The 18,656-nt window shown below is 44.2% G+C and overlaps 3 protein-coding genes across 4 annotated transcripts in view; 2 read left to right on the top strand and 1 right to left on the bottom strand.

The window, feature by feature from the left end:
* Nucleotides 1-1,890: 1,890 nt before the first annotated feature.
* Nucleotides 1,891-5,045, bottom strand: LOC106575796 (uncharacterized). 2 transcript variants are annotated; one of them, XM_014152483.3, is made up of 2 exons: nucleotides 4,224-5,045; nucleotides 1,891-3,744 (listed from the first exon to the last, which is right to left on the bottom strand). In XM_014152483.3, the coding sequence occupies exons 1-2, from the start codon at nucleotides 4,696-4,698 to the stop codon at nucleotides 3,299-3,301; spliced, it is 921 nt and encodes a 306-aa protein (XP_014007958.1). In that variant the 5' UTR covers nucleotides 4,699-5,045; the 3' UTR covers nucleotides 1,891-3,298. The 2 variants fall into 2 exon arrangements, with proteins under 2 accessions (XP_014007958.1, XP_082819278.1); XM_082963152.1 differs by having other exon boundaries at nucleotides 4,441-4,570.
* A 905-nt stretch (nucleotides 5,046-5,950) lies between these two features.
* Nucleotides 5,951-9,062, top strand: LOC106575795 (zinc finger protein ZIC 2). Its single transcript, XM_014152482.3, has 3 exons — nucleotides 5,951-7,561; nucleotides 8,082-8,245; nucleotides 8,371-9,062. The coding sequence occupies exons 1-3, from the start codon at nucleotides 6,703-6,705 to the stop codon at nucleotides 8,551-8,553; spliced, it is 1,206 nt and encodes a 401-aa protein (XP_014007957.1). The 5' UTR covers nucleotides 5,951-6,702; the 3' UTR covers nucleotides 8,554-9,062.
* A 1,033-nt stretch (nucleotides 9,063-10,095) lies between these two features.
* The window catches only part of LOC106593318 (propionyl-CoA carboxylase alpha chain, mitochondrial), a 54,859-nt gene continuing 46,298 nt past the window's right edge, over nucleotides 10,096-18,656 (top strand). The window contains exons 1-5 of the mRNA XM_082963151.1: nucleotides 10,096-10,197; nucleotides 10,884-10,961; nucleotides 13,797-13,844; nucleotides 14,081-14,149; nucleotides 18,461-18,574. Coding sequence (XP_082819277.1) covers nucleotides 10,144-10,197; nucleotides 10,884-10,961; nucleotides 13,797-13,844; nucleotides 14,081-14,149; nucleotides 18,461-18,574 — 363 coding nt within the window. The 5' untranslated portion in view covers nucleotides 10,096-10,143. The remainder of the gene's footprint in view (nucleotides 10,198-10,883; nucleotides 10,962-13,796; nucleotides 13,845-14,080; nucleotides 14,150-18,460; nucleotides 18,575-18,656) is intronic.

The raw sequence follows: 18,656 nt of genomic DNA, 5'->3' as shown, positions 1-18,656 counted from the left end.
TATCTATGGTAACAGGAGTATATGGGACCCTATGGTCACAGGAGTAGCTATGGTAACAGGAGTATCTGAGACCCTATGGTAACAGGAGTATATATGGTAACAGGAGTATCTAAGACCCTATGGTAACAGGAGTATCTATGGTAACAAGAGTATATGAGACCCTATTGTAACAGGAGTATCTATGGTAACAGGAGTATCTTAGGCCCTATGGTAACAGAAGTATCTATGGTAACAGGAGTATCTATGGTAACAGGAGTATCTATGGTAACAGGAGTATATGGGACCCTATGGTAACAGGAGTATCTATGGTAACAGGAGTATATGAGACCCTATTGTAACAGGAGTATATGAGACCCTATTGTAACAGGAGTATATGAGACCCTATGGTAATAGGAGTATCTATGGTAACAGGAGTATATGAGACCCTATGGTAATAGGAGTATCTATGGTAACAGGAGTATATGAGACCCTATGGTAATAGGAGAATCTATGGTAACAGGAGTATATGAGACCCTATGGTAATAGGAGTATCTATGGTAACAGGAGTATATGAGACCCTATGGTAATAGGAGTATCTATGGTAATAGGAGTATCTATGGTAATAGGAGTATCTATGGTAACAGGAGTATCTGAGGCCCTATGGTAATAGGAGTATCTATGGTAACAGGATTATCTATGGTAACAGGAGTATCTGAGACCCTATGGTAAGAGGAGTATCTATGGTAACAGGAGTATCTGACGTCCCATGGTAACAGGAGTATCTATGGTAACAGGAGCATCTGAGGCCCCATGGTAACAGGAGTATCTTAGGCTCTATGGTAACAGGAGTATCTATGGTAACAGGAGTATCTATGGTAACAGGCAGTCCGGAGTATCTATGGTAACAGACAGTCTGGAGTATCTATGGTAACAGGAGTATCTATGGTAACAGGAGCATCTATGGTAACAGGAGCATCTATGGTAACAGGCAGTCCGGAGTATCTATCTGGTCTGTTCTTTCCTTCTCATAGTCAGTTGTTGTCCTCCTTGAATCAGATGGAGAATGGATAGGGGACTGAAGGTCATGCTATTTGATGGAGAATGGATAGGGGACTGAAGGCCATGCTATTTGATGGAGAATGGATAGGGGACTAAAGGCCATGCTATTTGATGGAGAATGGATAGGGGACTAAAGGCCATGCTATTTGATGGAGAATGGATAGGGGACTAAAGGCCATGCTATTTGATGGAGAATGGATAGGGGACTAAAGGTCATGCTATTTGATGGAGAATGGATAGGGGACTAAAGGCCATGCTATTTGATGGAGAATGGATAGGGGACTGAAGGTCATGCTATTTTCTCTTTCACACTTTGTAGGCTCATCTCAGATGGCCCCCTATATAGTACACTACTTTCGACCACTCCTATGGGCTGTATAGGGAAGAAGGTGTGATTTAGGATCCAGACTATGTCCACTGAGACAGAGTGGCGTCACCCGGTCTAAGAATGTCACTTTATTTGCAGTCAGCGTCCAAATCAGCCACATAAGACAAGTCTTCTCAGCTCAGCAGTGTTGTTAGGACAACAGAACGGTATTCCCCCGGTAGGTTCCACTTTAAAAGCCCCCTCTTACTCATTCACTGGCAGCTGCCTTGTGGTCCACACACGCCTTACAACCGATTGGTGTTTATCTGTTAGGTTTGACTACTTTACTCAAGTCTCTTTATCCGGTTGATTCCTACCATTCACAAAGGCACTTCCTGTATATAATGTAAACGAGAAAGTAGCATTTTCAACTTTCAAAGTGAATAGAAACAGAGAAAGGGCATTCATAGTGAACAAATGATGAGCCCCTTACATAGTCAATATGATTCCTTTGTCAATACTGCTTTAAAACAAGCAATGACAACTTGTTACTTCTGGGGGAAATTATGAGTATTTATTATTATTTATACACACAGATTCTATTCACTTTGACCACATAGAAAACATATTTGTCTGACTGAAATCAGCTGTTATTAGCATAGATATAGGATGAATCTGTTGTGTGGTAATTAACAGCTAAACAATAGACGTATATCAATGTGGGAATAGGGTTTAATGAGGCACTATGAAAGGCTGAGAAAATAGATTTAAACACAATAATAACATGTTCCAGATAATCTAATAAACCTCGTCACTGTAAGTGAACACAGCAGCGACCACCACACTGATCAGTACAGTCACATGTAAACAGAGTCTGACTCATCATGAGGTTGTGGCAACATTTCTCACATTCAGAGTTCAACTAAACCATCACGGTTTGCACCCGTCATTAACTACATCATAACATGGCTTCTATGGGGCCAGAGCTGCTGGAAAGGGAACGTTAACCATTTCTTCCATTGGAAGTAGTCTTTAGAGATTCTATCTGACAGTTATTGAAGGAAGCAAACCGTCTCACAGGTACCTTTATGTTTACATTACTGCACCGGAACACTCTGCTTTAGTATGCGTAGCTATACAACCAGACATGAGTCCATTACATTTGTCAAATACTTGAGATGCGCTTGATTTAGTTTGCCCGGTACACAGGAACCAATGGACTAATCAGAAAAGTGCCAACTCCAAAAGGTAAATCAAGCGCAGCTCAACTATGTTTAAGAATCTAACTCTGATCAGGCCCCGTATTTACAAAGCAGTTTTGTCTTTTAAATCCTGGATCAGCTGTCCTTCTCTGAGACGCTTTGTGAATACGGGCCCCTGGGTGTCAGAGGGACGTTGTCTTTAATCTCTTATGGCAATACATTTCATGGCTACTGCTTCTCATTAGATAATACACTGACATCAGGGCCTGTACTCATAAAGCGTCTCAGAGTTCTGATCCAGGATCAGGTCCTTGTCTAATGCAATCTTTTTCAATATGATTTAAAAAGGCTAAACTGATCCCAGATCAGCACTAGGATCTGGTCCTCTCTAGTATTTATTATTATCTAAACGGCTAAACTGACCCCAGATCAGTACTCTGACATGACGCTTTATGAACACTGGCCCAGACATTCACACATACAGTAAGTCTCCATTACATCTGTCCATCTCCATATTGACAGGGGAAGCCCAGCGTTGTCCGGGTTTGGCCGGGGTACGCCGTCATTGTAAATAAGAGTTTGTCCTTAACTGACTTGCCTAGTTAAATAAATGTTTAAAAAAATAATAATAAGTGTTTTAAATAATCACATCGCCATACTGATACGTATGTTATGTTCTTACAGCTTCTATCCATGTATTTAGGATTCATTGTAGTTGACACAGCCCATAACGCACAGCGTTCTGCTGCGACTACGTGTTGTTATAATAGTCCTCATCACCACTACACGGTTCTGACTTGATCTGGTCCGCTGTGAGTTGGAGGTAGTTCTGTCCCTGACCTGTGGTCCTGGTGCACACGTACCACTCCTTCATGTTGGACACCGCCGGAGGCAGCGAGAGCCTGGAGGAGGAGCAGTTAGTCCGTGAAGCTACGTAATCCTGGGAACTACGTTTCCCAAGAATCCCTGTGAATGACAGGTCTATGGGTTCGGAGGTAGGAGAGGACTTGAGTGCGTTGAGGTGGATCTTCATGTGTTTTCTGAGGGAGCTGGGGTGTGTGTAGGACTTGAAGCAGCCGTGGGACTTGCAGTCGTACGGTTTGGCGCTGGTGTGGACCTGCGAGTGCTTCTTACGGTCACTGCTGTTGGCAAATTTCCGCAGGCAGCCGGGGAACTCACACTGAAATGGCTTCTCACCTAGAAAGAGGTGAAAGATGTTATGGGGAGGAAACAGAATGTCACATGATATCAGTCACAGGACTAAACATCTTCAACACAACATACAAGCTCCACCCTACTGTGTAGACCATGCTCCATCTGTCAGCCTTGAGTTGATGTAGCTGCGTTAAATATGTCAAACAGTGTCCCTTTTCCACAGCTTGCTTCCCTGGACCGTCCCTTTAAAAGGTCCTTCACTTCTTGTCAATGGCCAAACCCCACCACACAGTGTAGTCTACTACTCCACAAACAGGCTACTTCCTGAATAGGACTGTGTGGAACATGTAAACATGATGACGTGTTCTGTCTGTCTGACAAGCAGTGACTAACCTACTGTATATAAATCAGAAATGTTGTCCCATTCTTTAGTTTTAGTACAGGCCCAATGACGCCAGGAGACGAAGGGTAGGCTCTTTGTTGGCATTCCCAGTGTCCTTTATGGAACATAATCTACATACCTGTATGCGTGCGCGTGTGAATCTTGAGGTTTTCTGACCGAGCGAACACTTTCCCGCAGTCTGGGAAAGTGCAGGAGAACGGTTTCTCCCCAGTGTGTACCCTGATGTGGTTTATTAGTTTATATTTGGCTTTAAACGCCTTTCCTTCTCTCAGGCATTCTTCCCACATACAAACATGGCTCAGGGGCTCGAGCCCAGCGACGTGCTCGGTGCTTACGTGGTCCACCAGCTCGTGCATGGAGCTGAAAGTTTGGTCGCATATCCTTTGTTTTGAAGTTCGGTCACGGTGCTCGTGGTCCGTCCATTTGCAGACCAGCTCGGGCTTTATCGGCCTGTTGTTGTTGGTGGAGTATTCCGCATAGGCGCCCGTGGAGGAAGCGCGCGGTGGAGGAGAAGCGATGTATGAGATCATGGAATTGTTATTGCGGAGCAGAGAGTGGCCATTGTGGCGATGGCGACCACCCGGCCGCTGCATGGTAGTAGAGACGGGCCTCGAGCTGGCTGTCTTGCCTTTCTCTGTCCTTTATGCTTCCTGCAGCTGCAGATAGAAACCGCGCTGATTTGGGGAAACCACGTTGATCTGAACGCGGTCCGCCCAGGTTTTGGACTACCGAGGAGCATGAGGCATATTCTCTAAATTGTCCGTAAACCCGGTTAGAACCAGGTGGTCCGTCCCCACATAGTTGTAAGAAAAACTGGCAGATCTATGACTGTATCCCAATGGTGTAAAATGGCGTCCTCTCTTCATCACCTCTTCCTCAGCTCAGGCGGCACTGATCTGAAAAACACAAGAAAGCAATATGGCGGATGAAGGTGATTTATTTCCTCACTCAAGACTTTTCAGATCAGTGGATTCGAAGGAAAGGAGATGAGAATATACTCGTAATTATTGAGATGCGCCCCCCAGTGGTAAGCACGAGGACGCTCGCCAAGTGAACATCTGTGGCATCTATAGGCCGGGCCCACATATTCATAATGTCAATGCCCTCTATAGCCTACCATGAGAAGCCAGCCAGGCTTACTTCAAATGTAATCAATTTTGGCTGATGTGTTTTTTTCGCCCCAGATTAGCAAAAATAAACGTTGTTTTCTTTTCCCACCTTTGGTTTTGTTATAAACTATATCCTTTCTATCTAAATAATTTGATAGTTGTGGCCACAACCATATATTTACAAAATGTAAAACGTGGAATTGTAAGAAATAAAACTTTTCCTTGGGCATTTGTCGCATAATTGAATTGACAGTACAATATCAAATATTTCATTTGCAGAATATCCACTTTTCATTCTATATATGGTTTAACACATTCAGTGGATAGTGAGGAACATGGGATGCTGAACATGTTCCAAAATTAAACGTCTTGAAGATTCTGCTTATAATTTGTAATCGGATTTCAAACATTTCCAATGCTATTTTGGTCCTCTAACTGTTTTCTTGTATTTTCCTCTGAGCCTCTAACAGGACAGGGTTAATGTTTTCTGTTTCCACAGAGACACTGAAAGGTTGTTTTTTCCCTCCAACCCCAGAGCTGCAGGGCTGCCTTTGAACTCGACTCACTCCTGTGGTGTGGCCAGCGGGACAAAAGAGGTAGGGCCGTGCGTAACTGTAACCATGGAGCAATGGAACTTTCTTCAGGGTCATTCTTCTCCTTGCTGTAAGTCCATCTTATTCACTTTAAACATAAATATCCTTGGGGTTTTTATTTAGGCCTAACGAAATTGGATGGCTGAGGTGCATCAGTTAAAACAGATTTAAGCTTTGAGCTGCCATAACATATGGTTAGCTTGCAAAATGTATTAAACGCTTGTGTGTGTGTGTGTGTGTGTGTGTGTGTGTTGTGTGAGTGAAAATATATACTTTCCACACAACTGAATGCATATTTTTCCCCATCACTATTCAGCATTCAAGCAACGTAAAGGAAGTGACTAGTTTCACTTTCAAGATTTCACCAACATTTGTTATTTTCCCGTTAAGACTTTCCATAGTAATAAAACATGGGCGGAGCAAGCATCGATTAGTCACGAGAGGCTTGCCTGTAATTGGTGGAATGGCTGGGATCGGGATGAGCTGCAGTGGCCAATTAGAGTGCGTTTGGTGAACACCCGGGGTTCTGTAAAAAGGGGAGGTAAGAAGTGCCCATTGAAGACCCTGGGATAAGCATTTTCACGTTGTAGTGAACAGTCATACTTACAAACAGCATTCTGGAGATACACCACAAGATCTTTATTAATTACCTGGCACATTCCTGTCGAGACTCCTGCTAAACTATCCATTCACAGCTTGGGGAAGTTCTTTCTCCTTGGGGTGCTTAGGAATTATCTGGAATATTTTTTTCCAGCAAGATATTGAGTCCTCATTTGAGAAAAAAACATATTTTTATTTAGAGCTTTTGAACACTTCTTCAACCGCTTTCTACGCACGCCTACAGTTTAAATATTTACTTTGCGCATCGTTCCATTCAGCCCAGGCTCGTGCTGTGATGCTGTTGGAGGGAGGTCACCAGCAATCAGGCACAGGGGTCAGTGCGAGCGCGTTCCAAAGGCACCACTCAGCGCATTCACCAGTCGAGATGCAGGAGAGAGACCCCAGCTTTATGGAGTCGGTCCACATCGCCACCCAGGGTCCCGGGTATGGCCCATCCTATGCGAACTCCACACGGGACTTTATCCTGCGCAACCGGGGATTCGGAGACTCTTCCCCTGCCAGCGATCAGCACTCTCTCCTCAGAACTATGGCTGGGTCTCTCCATCAGTCACACGTAGAGGGCCAGGGCCACGGGCATGGACACCTCCTCTTTCCTGGAATGCATGACCAGCACCACGGCTCTGCTAACGTGCTGGGCGGCCGGTTGGGACTACCAGGGGAGGTATTCGGGAGAGCGGACCAGTATCACCATGTTTCCGGTCCAAGGAGCGACCCTTACGGACAATATGGGGCCATGGGTCACAACATGGGCATGGCAGCTCACCACCATCATCACCCAGCCGCGTTCTTCCGCTTCATGCGGCAGCAGTGCATCAAACAAGAGTTGATCTGCAAGTGGATAGATCCGGACCAGCCCGGCGGGGCGAGCCGGTGCTGTGGCAAGACCTACGGCACCATGCACGAGCTGGTTACGCACGTCTCCGTGGAGCACGTCGGTGGGCCCGAGCAGAGTAGCCACACTTGCTTCTGGGAAGAGTGCCCGCGCGAGAACAAATCGTTCAAGGCCAAATACAAACTGGTGAATCATATTCGGGTGCACACTGGAGAGAAGCCTTTCGCGTGCCCGTTCCCCGCGTGCAGCAAGGTCTTTGCGCGCTCTGAGAACTTAAAGATACACAAGAGAACGCACACAGGTAATTTAAAACGAAATATAGCCTCATTATTGTTATGTTGTGTTACTTTTTATATATTGTTTTACTTTAGTTTATTTGGTCAATATTTTCTTAACTCTTCTTGAACTGCACTGTTTGGTTAAGGGCTTGTAAGTAAGCATTTCACGGTAAGGTCTACACTTGTTGTATTCAGCATTTCACGGTAAAGTCTACATTTGTTGTATGTGACAAATAAAGTTTGATTTGATGTCTGCAGGTTGAATATCTCATGGATATAAACGTCAGTTTTAGATATCTGATTTGAGTTTTATATGGAGTGAGGTTGTTTAGAAAGTTTATAGGTAAATGTCCCCAGGCTGGTGTACTGCCTGTGTCCTTCAAAAATAATCCATAACTCTCCCATGTTTTTATTTGTTTATGTGCTTTGGGTTTTATCGGCAGGGCCTATAACTAAATCGTATCAGACATTTGAAAACAATTGTGACTGTATTTAAACCAACAAACACGTTTAAACTAATCTCCTCATTCTGTTCTCTTCCAGGGGAGAAACCGTTCATGTGTGATTTCTTCGGCTGCGACAGACGCTTCGCCAACAGCAGTGACCGCAAGAAACACCTGCACGTTCACACGTCTGACAAGCCCTATCTGTGCAAGAAGTGTGTCAAGTCCTACACACACCCCAGCTCTCTGAGAAAACATATGAAGGTCAGTGTTCTCTGCCAAAATATACTTCTCCTGGACACCTTTGTTCTGTGACAAATGAGACTTTTGTGCCGAAATTGTGGTCATCTGAGAGTGTTTTTTGACAGATGAGTTTTTATTTATTTTAGGTGCATGATTCATTGTCAGTAGCAGACACTTCGCCCGGAGCCAGCAGCGGGTATGAGTCCTCGACGCCCCCGAGTTTAGTGTCCCCTGCCTCGGAGACACAGAGCAACATGTCCCCGGACTCTGCGGTCCTCGGTAGCGGACACAGCAACCTCTCGTCCAACTTCAGTGAGTGGTATGTCTGAGGACCACACTCAAGACTAACGGGAAAACGATGGCAAAAAATGAAGGAAAAACAGGCAAAAAATACAATGAGCATCTGACTGGCCTAAATGGACGCTTTACGCGCGATTGAAATATGAATCAATAACGTTGCACTAAAACATTGGAAGCCAAAGAAGAAAATGTCTTATGTAAAATAACAAACGTTATCTTTCTTTCGATGGTTGTTTAATTATCAGTATTATGATTCTCATATCAGTCTTTCGCTGTCATTTTGAGATTGCTTATTTTTATAGTTGATTTGGAGTTTGAGACTGAACATTAAATATTTAAAAATATTTTAAATAAGTGCCAAAGTTAACCTTAGTTTAATTGTGCACATTTTTTTTATTGTTGTTTTGCTGTAAGTCCATTATGTTTCGAAACTTGTTAATAAAATGAATCTGATGTTTAAAATGCCTGTCTTAAATCCTTTTTTAATTCGTGTCTCTCTGTAAATGTTTTGCATTAAAACGGTTCCCCCCACCAACAAGTATGATATGGAATTTATACAAGTCTAAATTGTATATGTACCCTACTGATATGTAAGATAATAAATTACATGTATGCATAAATTATCATGGGTCTTCTGTTCAGAATCATCAATTCAATGATTCATTATTTATGTGGAGCTCCAATAGGGTTTTTAAAGCAATGACTTAATCCTTAATATGGCTGGACAACTTGGATTGATCACCACCACCTATTGTTTATGAGAAATACAACTTGTTTTGTTATTTCATGTTTGTTCGGTTTTTTTAAAATGGTCATTGAAATGAGACCCCTTTAGTTTATTAATTCGACCATTTTAAAAACAAACAACACGAGTAAAATCAGCGAGGAGAACAAAGTCTGGAGCTGTGTTCGAATACCCATGCTAACATACCGTCTACTACAGACTCAATTTACGTCGCAAATAGTGTGGTTAGTATGAGTATTCTAACACAGCTCCAGTCATTTCTTACAGGTTGGAGTTTACACGGCCTGCTGTATTCTGTTTTTATTCCTGTCATTGCACTGGACAATAACGAGAGACTATACAGCAGGAAAGGACGGTAAAAGAGTCGGGGAAAGAAGGCTATAGGCTAACCCAAATAAACCCGGATATAGACCTAATTCCATCATTTCAGTTTTTATAGATTTTTTCCCATTTCCAGAGAATAATGAAGATACATTGATATTGTACATGACTGTATTCTACTGTATGACACTAAAATGACATTTTGAAAATATAGGAATAATGGATTTCTTCTAGGCTTATCTCTGTAAAAGTCCACAAATTCCAAATGTCACTCGAAATGCCTACTATGTTGATAATACTTAACATCATTGTTGTTCATATCATTTCAAAAGGTAAGAAAACAGGTGAGAAGATGAGAAAACAGATGGACAAATAAGTAAGACGAGACTTGCATTATAAAACTAGGTTACTGTATGATCCATTAAATGGAAATCCATTGAAACCCCTCGAGCTCTACGGACGTCCTTCTACGTCCGGTGACTCCATTTGATTGGAAGACGGAGCATACGCCCCTGTCATACGTCACTACGACGCTCCCCTCACCGGGACAGACATGGCGGCGTACATGATCACTTCAACCCTGCAAAGAGTTGTGCTTGTTGCTAAGGTGAGCTGTCAGTTATTGCAACCTTAATCTTGTAGCTAGTTATTTCAAATTCACGAAGAGCTCTTTCAGAACCGAAACACCCGAAAATCTATGCTTTTAATGCAAGTCTCTAGCACCACACAATCGGACATCTGTTCGCTAGCCTGCCTAGCTAGCAAGTCCGTCTGTCACTCACACACCTTCTCTCCAGCCGTCTCTCTTCTTTTGACTTTTGTAAGATGTAAGCATTCTCTTCTCTATCTGACATTTAAATGTTGTATTTTGCGGTATAAATGTTTAATTTATATTCGTATTAGAGAATGTACAGCTTCGTCCATTCCTCCTCTGTCAATGTCAAAGCGTCCAAACCGTTAGCATCTTGCTAATAAATTGTTACACTTCATAACACAATCCTGAACTGGTTGAACCTTCACCACATGACTAAATGTAACCGTCTTTGAATGAAAAACCGTCCTTGAATGTAACGTTGTGACCTGAACAGCTATCGTATATCGGGATATGCCTTCTTTCCAACTCAGCAATTATGGGCGCTGTTGGTGTAATAGAAACACAGCTGCCATCACGTTTAACCTTCACCTCTTTGTGATGTTCGGCATGTGCCCATTATAAAGAATAGCGAAGAGTGGTGTTTCTGATGTTTGCGTGTGGTACTATAACGTTCATGTTTCTGAAATGTTTCCCTGCAGCATGCCTCTTTCCAGTCCAGATGCTGTGTGGTGTCCAGTCGAGTACGGTACTCCACTGTTTATGATTCCAATGAGAAGGTAACATATGATTCACAGGGTGCAGGGCTGTCACAATGATGCATGGAAGGATAGGAGCAATGATCCCTCAATTTTTGGGGGGCACTGAGCACATTTCAGGTCTTGTGAGTGGAAACTTGAAAGTTGTGAGAATGTTGTGCAACTTCCGGCGAGCGTTTACAGTGAACAGAGGCTGTACCCTTACACTTTTAGACAGATAGGCTATTGGAGCATAATGTAGGCCTACCAATGGAGCAAATCCCATAACATTTAAACATGCAAATAGCTTTTGAAATATAGTCTACAGGGGATTGAAAGACAGCTCGTGGGCTACTCTCCCGCCAATAGAATTCTACTCCGTTGTGTTCTGGCTCTGCCTACAACATCACAGACTCAGTCTTGCAAAGTTAGATTTGTTTTGGCTTGTTGCATTGAAAAGGGGCTGATATAATGTTGATTCGATCACAGAAAAAGCTTTTTCCTTTGTAAATTATTGAGACCCCTTGACTTTTTCCACATTTTGTTACATTACAGAAGTATTCTAAATTGATTAAATCGTCCCCCCCTCATCAATATACACACACTACCCCATAATGACAAAGCAAAAACAGGTTTTTAGAATTTTAGAATATAAAAAACTGAAATCACATTTACATACATACACTACTGGTCAAACGTTTTACAACACCACCTCATTCAAGGGTTTTCTTTATTTTTGACAATTATCTACATTGTAGAATAATATTGAAGACAAACTATGAAATAACACATGTAATCATGTAGTAATCAAAAAAAGTGTTAAATAAATATATTTGAGATTCTTAAAAGTAGCCACCCTTTGCCTTGATGACAGCTTTGCACACTCTTGGCATTCTCTCAACCAGGTTCATGAGGTAGTCACCTGGAATGCATTTCAATGAACAGGTTTGCCTTCTTAAAAGTTAATTTGTGGAATTTCTTATCTTAATGCGTTTGAGCCAGTCAGTTATGTTGTGACAAGGTATGGGTGGTATTGTCATCGAGGCAAAGGGTGGCTATTTGAAGAATCTCTCAGTCCCTGCCACTGAAAAACATCCCCACAGCATGATGCTGCCACCACCATGCTTCACCGTTGGGATGGTGCCAGGTCTCCTCCAGAAGTGATGCTTGACATTCAGGCCAAAGAGTTCAATCTTGGTTTCATCAGACCAGAGAATCTTCTTTCTCATGGTCTGAAAGTCTTTAGGTGCCTTTTGTTAAACTCCAAGCGGGCTGTCATGTGCCTTTTACTGAGGAGTGGCTTCTGTCTGGCCACTCTACCATAAAGGCCTAATTGGTAGAGTGCTGCAAAGATGGTTGTCCTTCCAGAAGGTTCTCCCATCTCCACAGAGGAACTCTAGAGCTCTGTCAGAGTGACCATCGGGTTCTTAGTCACCTCCCTGACCAAGGCCCTTCTCCCCCGATTGATCAGTTTGGCCGGGTGGCCAGATCTAGGAAGAGTCTTGGAGGGTCCAAACATCTTCCATTTTAAGAATGATGGAGGCCTCTATGTTCTTGGGGACCTTCAATGCTGCAGAAATGTTTTGGTAACCCTTCCCCAGATCTGTGCCTCGACACAATCCTGTCTCGGAGCTCTACGGACAATTCCTTCAACTTCATTGCTTGGTTTTTGCTCTGACATGAACTGTCAACTGTGGGACCTTATATAGACAGGTGTGTGCCTTTCCAAATCATGTCCAATCAATTGAATTTACCACAGGTGAACTCCAATCAAGTTGTAGAAACATCTCGAGGATGATCAATGTAAACAGGATGCACCTGAGCTCAATTTCAAGTCTCATAGCGAAGAGTCTGAATACTTCTAAGTTATTTGTTTTTTATTTTTTATAAATTTGCAAACATTTCTAAAAACCTTTTTTCATTGTGTCATTATGGGGCATTGTGTGTAGATGCTGAGTATTTTTTAAAATCTTATTTAATCCATTTTAGAATAAGGCTGTAACGTAACAAAATGTGGAAAAAGTCAAGGGGTCTGAATACTTTCCGAAGGCACTGTAGTGCAAACTAATGGGGTGAACTCAGTGAAGTTCAGTCTCTTGCGTCGCGCGGCATTTCTTCTGCGCCTGGAGGAGGTGCAGTATAGAGGGAACATTGGATAGAAGTAGTATGGCTCACTGGGTGCAGGGTTGTCACATGATGCAAGGAAGGATAGGAGTAGTTCTGTATTGAAATTAAAAACAGTACTTTGTGTTGACAGACCTCTGATTTAAAAACAGTACTTTGTGTTGACAGACCTCTGATTTAAAAACAGTACTTTGTGTTGACAGACCTCTGATTTAAAAACAGTACTTTGTGTTGACAGACCTCTGATTTAAAAACAGTACTTTGTCATGACTTGCGGAGGTTTGTCAACATGAACCGGAGTAACAGAATGTATTTTATTTGTTGCTTGCAGAGTATTATCTTTTCTCTCTCTAAATGTTACAAGGGGAAACCTTCATTTCCCTCCGTCCCCAATATAAACATGTCACATCCTCCTAGCTTTGTTCTTTGATCTTCAAACCGCCATGCCAACCTTGCCTCTGGCCATAGTGTTTAGCAGTAGGACTGGCAGGGGGTTGAGCTGTGAGTAGGGGGGTAAGAGGGGACAGAGGAAAGACACTCCATTTAATAAGGTGTTCAGACCAGAGGAATGGAAAGACTGACAGAACCAGACGCTTTCACTTACTGGGTTTCTACGTCTTTACTGGCACACACACACACACACACACACACACACACACACACACACACACACACACACACACACAGGAGCAAATGATTTGTTGTGACAACGAGTTCTCAAACTAATGTCTTTCTTCCCTTTCACCCTACTAGACCTTTGATAAGATCCTTATTGCAAACAGAGGAGAGATCGCCTGCAGGGTAAGACTGTGTGCTATGTTAACTAAGCATCACTGGTTCTCAGGTTAAAAGCCAGAGACAGGATGAAAGCCCTCCTGAGCTATACCGTGTCACATCTTTCTACTGCGCCTATAGCAGCTCTCTAGCAGCTCTCTAGCAGCTCTATAGCAGCTCTATAGCACCTAGTAAACATTAGAGACAATTATTATTGATGTATTGAATAAAAGTTGATAACACGTCGTCTTTGCCTCTGGCAGGTGATGAAAACATGTAAGAAGATGGGAATCAAAACAGTGGCGGTGCACAGTGATGTCGATGCCAGCGCGGTAAGTCTGTCTGGTCTGTAGAGTTGGTGTGAGTAGGGGATGTTGATCCCAGTCTGTCTGGTCTGTAGAGTTGGTGTGAGTAGGGGATGTTGATACCAGTCTGTCTGGTCTGTAGAGTTGGTGTGAGTAGGGGATGTTGATACCAGTCTGTCTGGTCTGTAGAGTTGGTGTGAGTAGGGGATGTTGATGCCAGTCTGTCTGGTCTGTAGAGTTGGTGTGAGTAGGGGATGTTGATACCAGTCTGTCTGGTCTGTAGAGTTGGTGTGAGTAGGGGATGTTGATCCCAGTCTGTCTGGTCTGTAGAGTTGGTGTGAGTAGGGGATGTTGATCCCAGTCTGTCTGGTCTGTAGAGTTGGTGTGTAGGAGATGCTCCTCTATTGGCCAGATGGGTGGGTAGACATGATTGTTTATTGGGCTTCTCTAGTTGCCAAGGTGACTAACATTCCAAAACGTTAACGTTGACCAGGACACAGGGGGTCGATGGGGGACTGTTGAGTACCCACCAAAACGTTGACCAGGACACAGGGGGTCGATGGGGGACTGTTGAGTACCCACCAAAACGTTGACCAGGACACAGGGGGTCGATGGGGGACTGTTGAGTACCCACCAAAACGTTGACCAGGACACAGGGGGTCGATGGGGGACTGTTGAGTACCCACCAAAACGTTGACCAGGACACGGGGGGTCGATGGGGGACTGTTTAGTACCCACCAAAACGTTGACCAGGACACAGGGGGTCGATGGGGGACTGTTGAGTACCCACCAAAACGTTGACCAGGACACAGGGGGTCGATGGGGGACTGTTGAGTACCCACCAAAACGTTGACCAGGACACAGGGGGTCGATGGGGGACTGTTGAGTACCCACCAAAACGTTGACCAGGACACAGGGGGTCGATGGGGGACTGTTGAGTACCCACCAAAACGTTGACCAGGACACAGGGGGTCGATGGGGGACTGTTTAGTACCCACCATAACATTGACCAGGACACAGGGGGTCGATGGGGGACTGTTGAGTACCCACCAAAACGTTGACCAGGACACAGGGGGTCAATGGGGGACTGTTGAGTACCCACCAAAACGTTAACGTTGACCAGGACACAGGGGGTAGATGGGGGACTGTTGAGTACCCACCAAAACGTTGACCAGGACACCGGGGTAGATGGGGGACTGTTTAGTACCCACCATAACATTGACCAGGACACAGGGGGTAGATGGGGGACTGTTGAGTACCCACCAAAATGTGCTCTGGAGTCTCTACGGTGTATGTTAATATTGTTGTATGTCAATGGACCAGATGTATGTCAATGTAAGGACTGAAGAACGGCCCGTAAGATGGACCAGATGTATGTCAATGTAAGGGACGAAGGACGGCCTGTAAGATGGAGCAGATGTATGTCAATGTAAGGACTGAAGGACGGCCTGTAAGATGGAGCAGATGTATGTCAATGTAAGGACTGAAGGACGGCCTGTAAGATGGAGCAGATGTATGTCAATGTAAGGACTGAAGGACGGCCTGTAAGATGGAGCAGATGTATGTCAATGTAAGGGACGAAGGACGGCCTGTAAGATGGACCAGATGTATGTCAATGTAAGGACTGAAGAACGGCCTGTAAGATGGAGCAGATGTATGTCAATGTAAGGACTGAAGAACGGCCTGTAAGATGGACCAGATGTATGTCAATGTAAGGGACGAAGGACGGCCTGTAAGATGGACCAGATGTATGTCAATGTAAGGACTGAAGGACGGCCTGTAAGATGGACCAGATGTATGTCAATGTAAGGGACTGAAGGACGGCCTGTAAGATGGAGCAGATGTATGTCAATGTAAGGGACTGAAGGACGGCCTGTAAGATGGACCAGATGTATGTCAATGTAAGGACTGAAGAACGGCCTGTAAGATGGAGCAGATGTATGTCAATGTAAGGACTGAAGGACGGCCTGTAAGATGGACCAGATGTATGTCAATGTAAGGGACTGAAGGACGGCCTGTAAGATGGACCAGATGTATGTCAATGTAAGGACTGAAGGACGGCCTGTAAGATGGACCAGATGTATGTCAATGTAAGGGACTGATGGACGGCCTGTAAGATGGACCAGATGTATGTCAATGTAAGGACTGAAGGACGGCCTGTAAGATGGAGCAGATGTATGTCAATGTAAGGACTGAAGGACGGCCTGTAAGATGGACCAGATGTATGTCAATGTAAGGACTGAAGGACGGCCTGTAAGATGGACCAGATGTATGTCAATGTAAGGACTGAAGGACGGCCTGTAAGATGGAGCAGGTAATAGTGAAGTCCCATTGACCTGTGGATGTGTTGGACAGGTTGTGAAGTGGTGTTTAGCTGTGGTGTTTAGCTGTGGAGCAGACATGATGCCTCCCTTAGCACTTCTTTGTTAAGAGACGCAGGGAACCAACTGGCCTATAACCCCCTTCCCACCCCCCGATATACACACACACACACACACACACACACTCCTTCTGCCACCTTGTTGATCCAGATGTTGATGTTAATCCCGTGGAATGTGTCCTGGTGGTGACAGTGTCTGTCACTCAATCTGCTGAGGGTCTGGCTCCATGGGGGGGGGGGACAGGGACGGGGACGGGGGCTGGTGTGAGATTTAGAAGATGATATGGCTGCCTGGCCTTGATGTTGTGTTTTCAAAATACCACTCTCACCCAATGAATCATTTCTTCCTTGTTTTACAACCTGTTTAATTTAACAGAAAATATCTGTCAGATGAATGGACCACAGTTGATGCTTTGGCTAGCTTGTCCTCTTGAATATTTAGTTATTTAAAATGATGCTACATAGATTTTCTATAATTTTAGCCAGTGGTTTTGAAAGTAGCGCTCGATCCAAAACGTCATCCATTTGGTGTGATACGTTGGGTCCTGCCAAAAAAAATCAGTGATTAAGATCCCGTTCTGTCTGTGGTAGCGCCGGGTCGTGCGCCCGCCGGTGTCGAGCGCCCGCCGGTGTCTGTAGCGCCCGCCGGTGTCTGTAGCGCCCGCCGGTCGTGCGCCCGCCGGTGTCGAGCGCCCGCCGGTGTGGCTGTGCGGCCGGGCGAGCGCCCGCCGTGGCGCGCCGGTGTGTGCTGTAGCAGAGCCGGTGTGTGTCTGCGGCAGTGAGCTGCGTGTGTACCATATGATTGAGGCTTGCCCCATTTGAATAAATACTTGTTTCTCTCTGTACCACCTCAGGTCCATGTGAAGATGAATAAATACTTGTTTCTCTCTGTACCACCTCAGGTCCATGTGAAGATGAATAAATACTTGTTTCTCTCTGTACCACCTCAGGTCCATGTGAAGATGAATAAATACTTGTTTCTCTCTGTACCACCTCAGGTCCATGTGAAGATGAATAAATACTTGTTTCTCTCTGTACCACCTCAGGTCCATGTGAAGATGAATAAATACTTGTTTCTCTCTGTACCACCTCAGGTCCATGTGAAGATGAATAAATACTTGTTTCTCTCTGTACCACCTCAGGTCCATGTGAAGATGAATAAATACTTGTTTCTCTCTGTACCACCTCAGGTCCATGTGAAGATGAATAAATACTTGTTTCTCTCTGTGCCACCTCAGGTCCATGTGAAGATGAATAAATACTTGTTTCTCTCTGTGCCACCTCAGGTCCATTTGAAGATGAATAAATACTTGTTTCTCTCTGTGCCACCTCAGGTCCATGTGAAGATGAATAAATACTTGTTTCTCTCTGTGCCACCTCAGGTCCATGTGAAGATGAATAAATACTTGTTTCTCTCTGTACCACCTCAGGTCCATGTGAAGATGAATAAATACTTGTTTCTCTCTGTGCCACCTCAGGTCCATGTGAAGATGAATAAATACTTGTTTCTCTCTGTGCCACCTCAGGTCCATGTGAAGATGAATAAATACTTGTTTCTCTCTGTACCACCTCAGGTCCATGTGAAGATGAATAAATACTTGTTTCTCTCTGTGCCACCTCAGGTCCATGTGAAGATGAATAAATACTTGTTTCTCTCTGTGCCACCTCAGGTCCATGTGAAGATGAATAAATACTTGTTTCTCTCTGTGCCACCTCAGGTCCATGTGAAGATGAATAAATACTTGTTTCTCTCTGTGCCACCTCAGGTCCATGTGAAGATGAATAAATACTTGTTTCTCTCTGTGCCACCTCAGGTCCATGTGAAGATGAATAAATACTTGTTTCTCTCTGTACCACCTCAGGTCCATGTGAAGATGAATAAATACTTGTTTCTCTCTGTACCACCTCAGGTCCATGTGAAGTTGAATAAATACTTGTTTCTCTCTGTGCCACCTCAGGTCCATGTGAAGATGGCTGACGAGGCAGTGTGTGTAGGCCCCGCCCCCACCAACAAGAGCTACCTCAACATGGACGCCATCATGGGCGCCATCAGGAAGACTGGATCCCAGGCCGTGAGATTTACCACACACACACATAACACACACATCAACATTTGAACACACACACACGGTTGTGTTTGCTGATGTGTTTTAA

This window comes from Salmo salar, chromosome 16 (genome assembly GCF_965601325.2).
Source record: "Salmo salar chromosome 16, fSalSal1, whole genome shotgun sequence".
Classification (NCBI taxonomy): Eukaryota; Metazoa; Chordata; class Actinopteri; order Salmoniformes; family Salmonidae; genus Salmo; species Salmo salar.
Note: the sequence above shows the minus strand (reverse complement) of the source record. Positions and strands in the feature narration are given on the sequence as shown.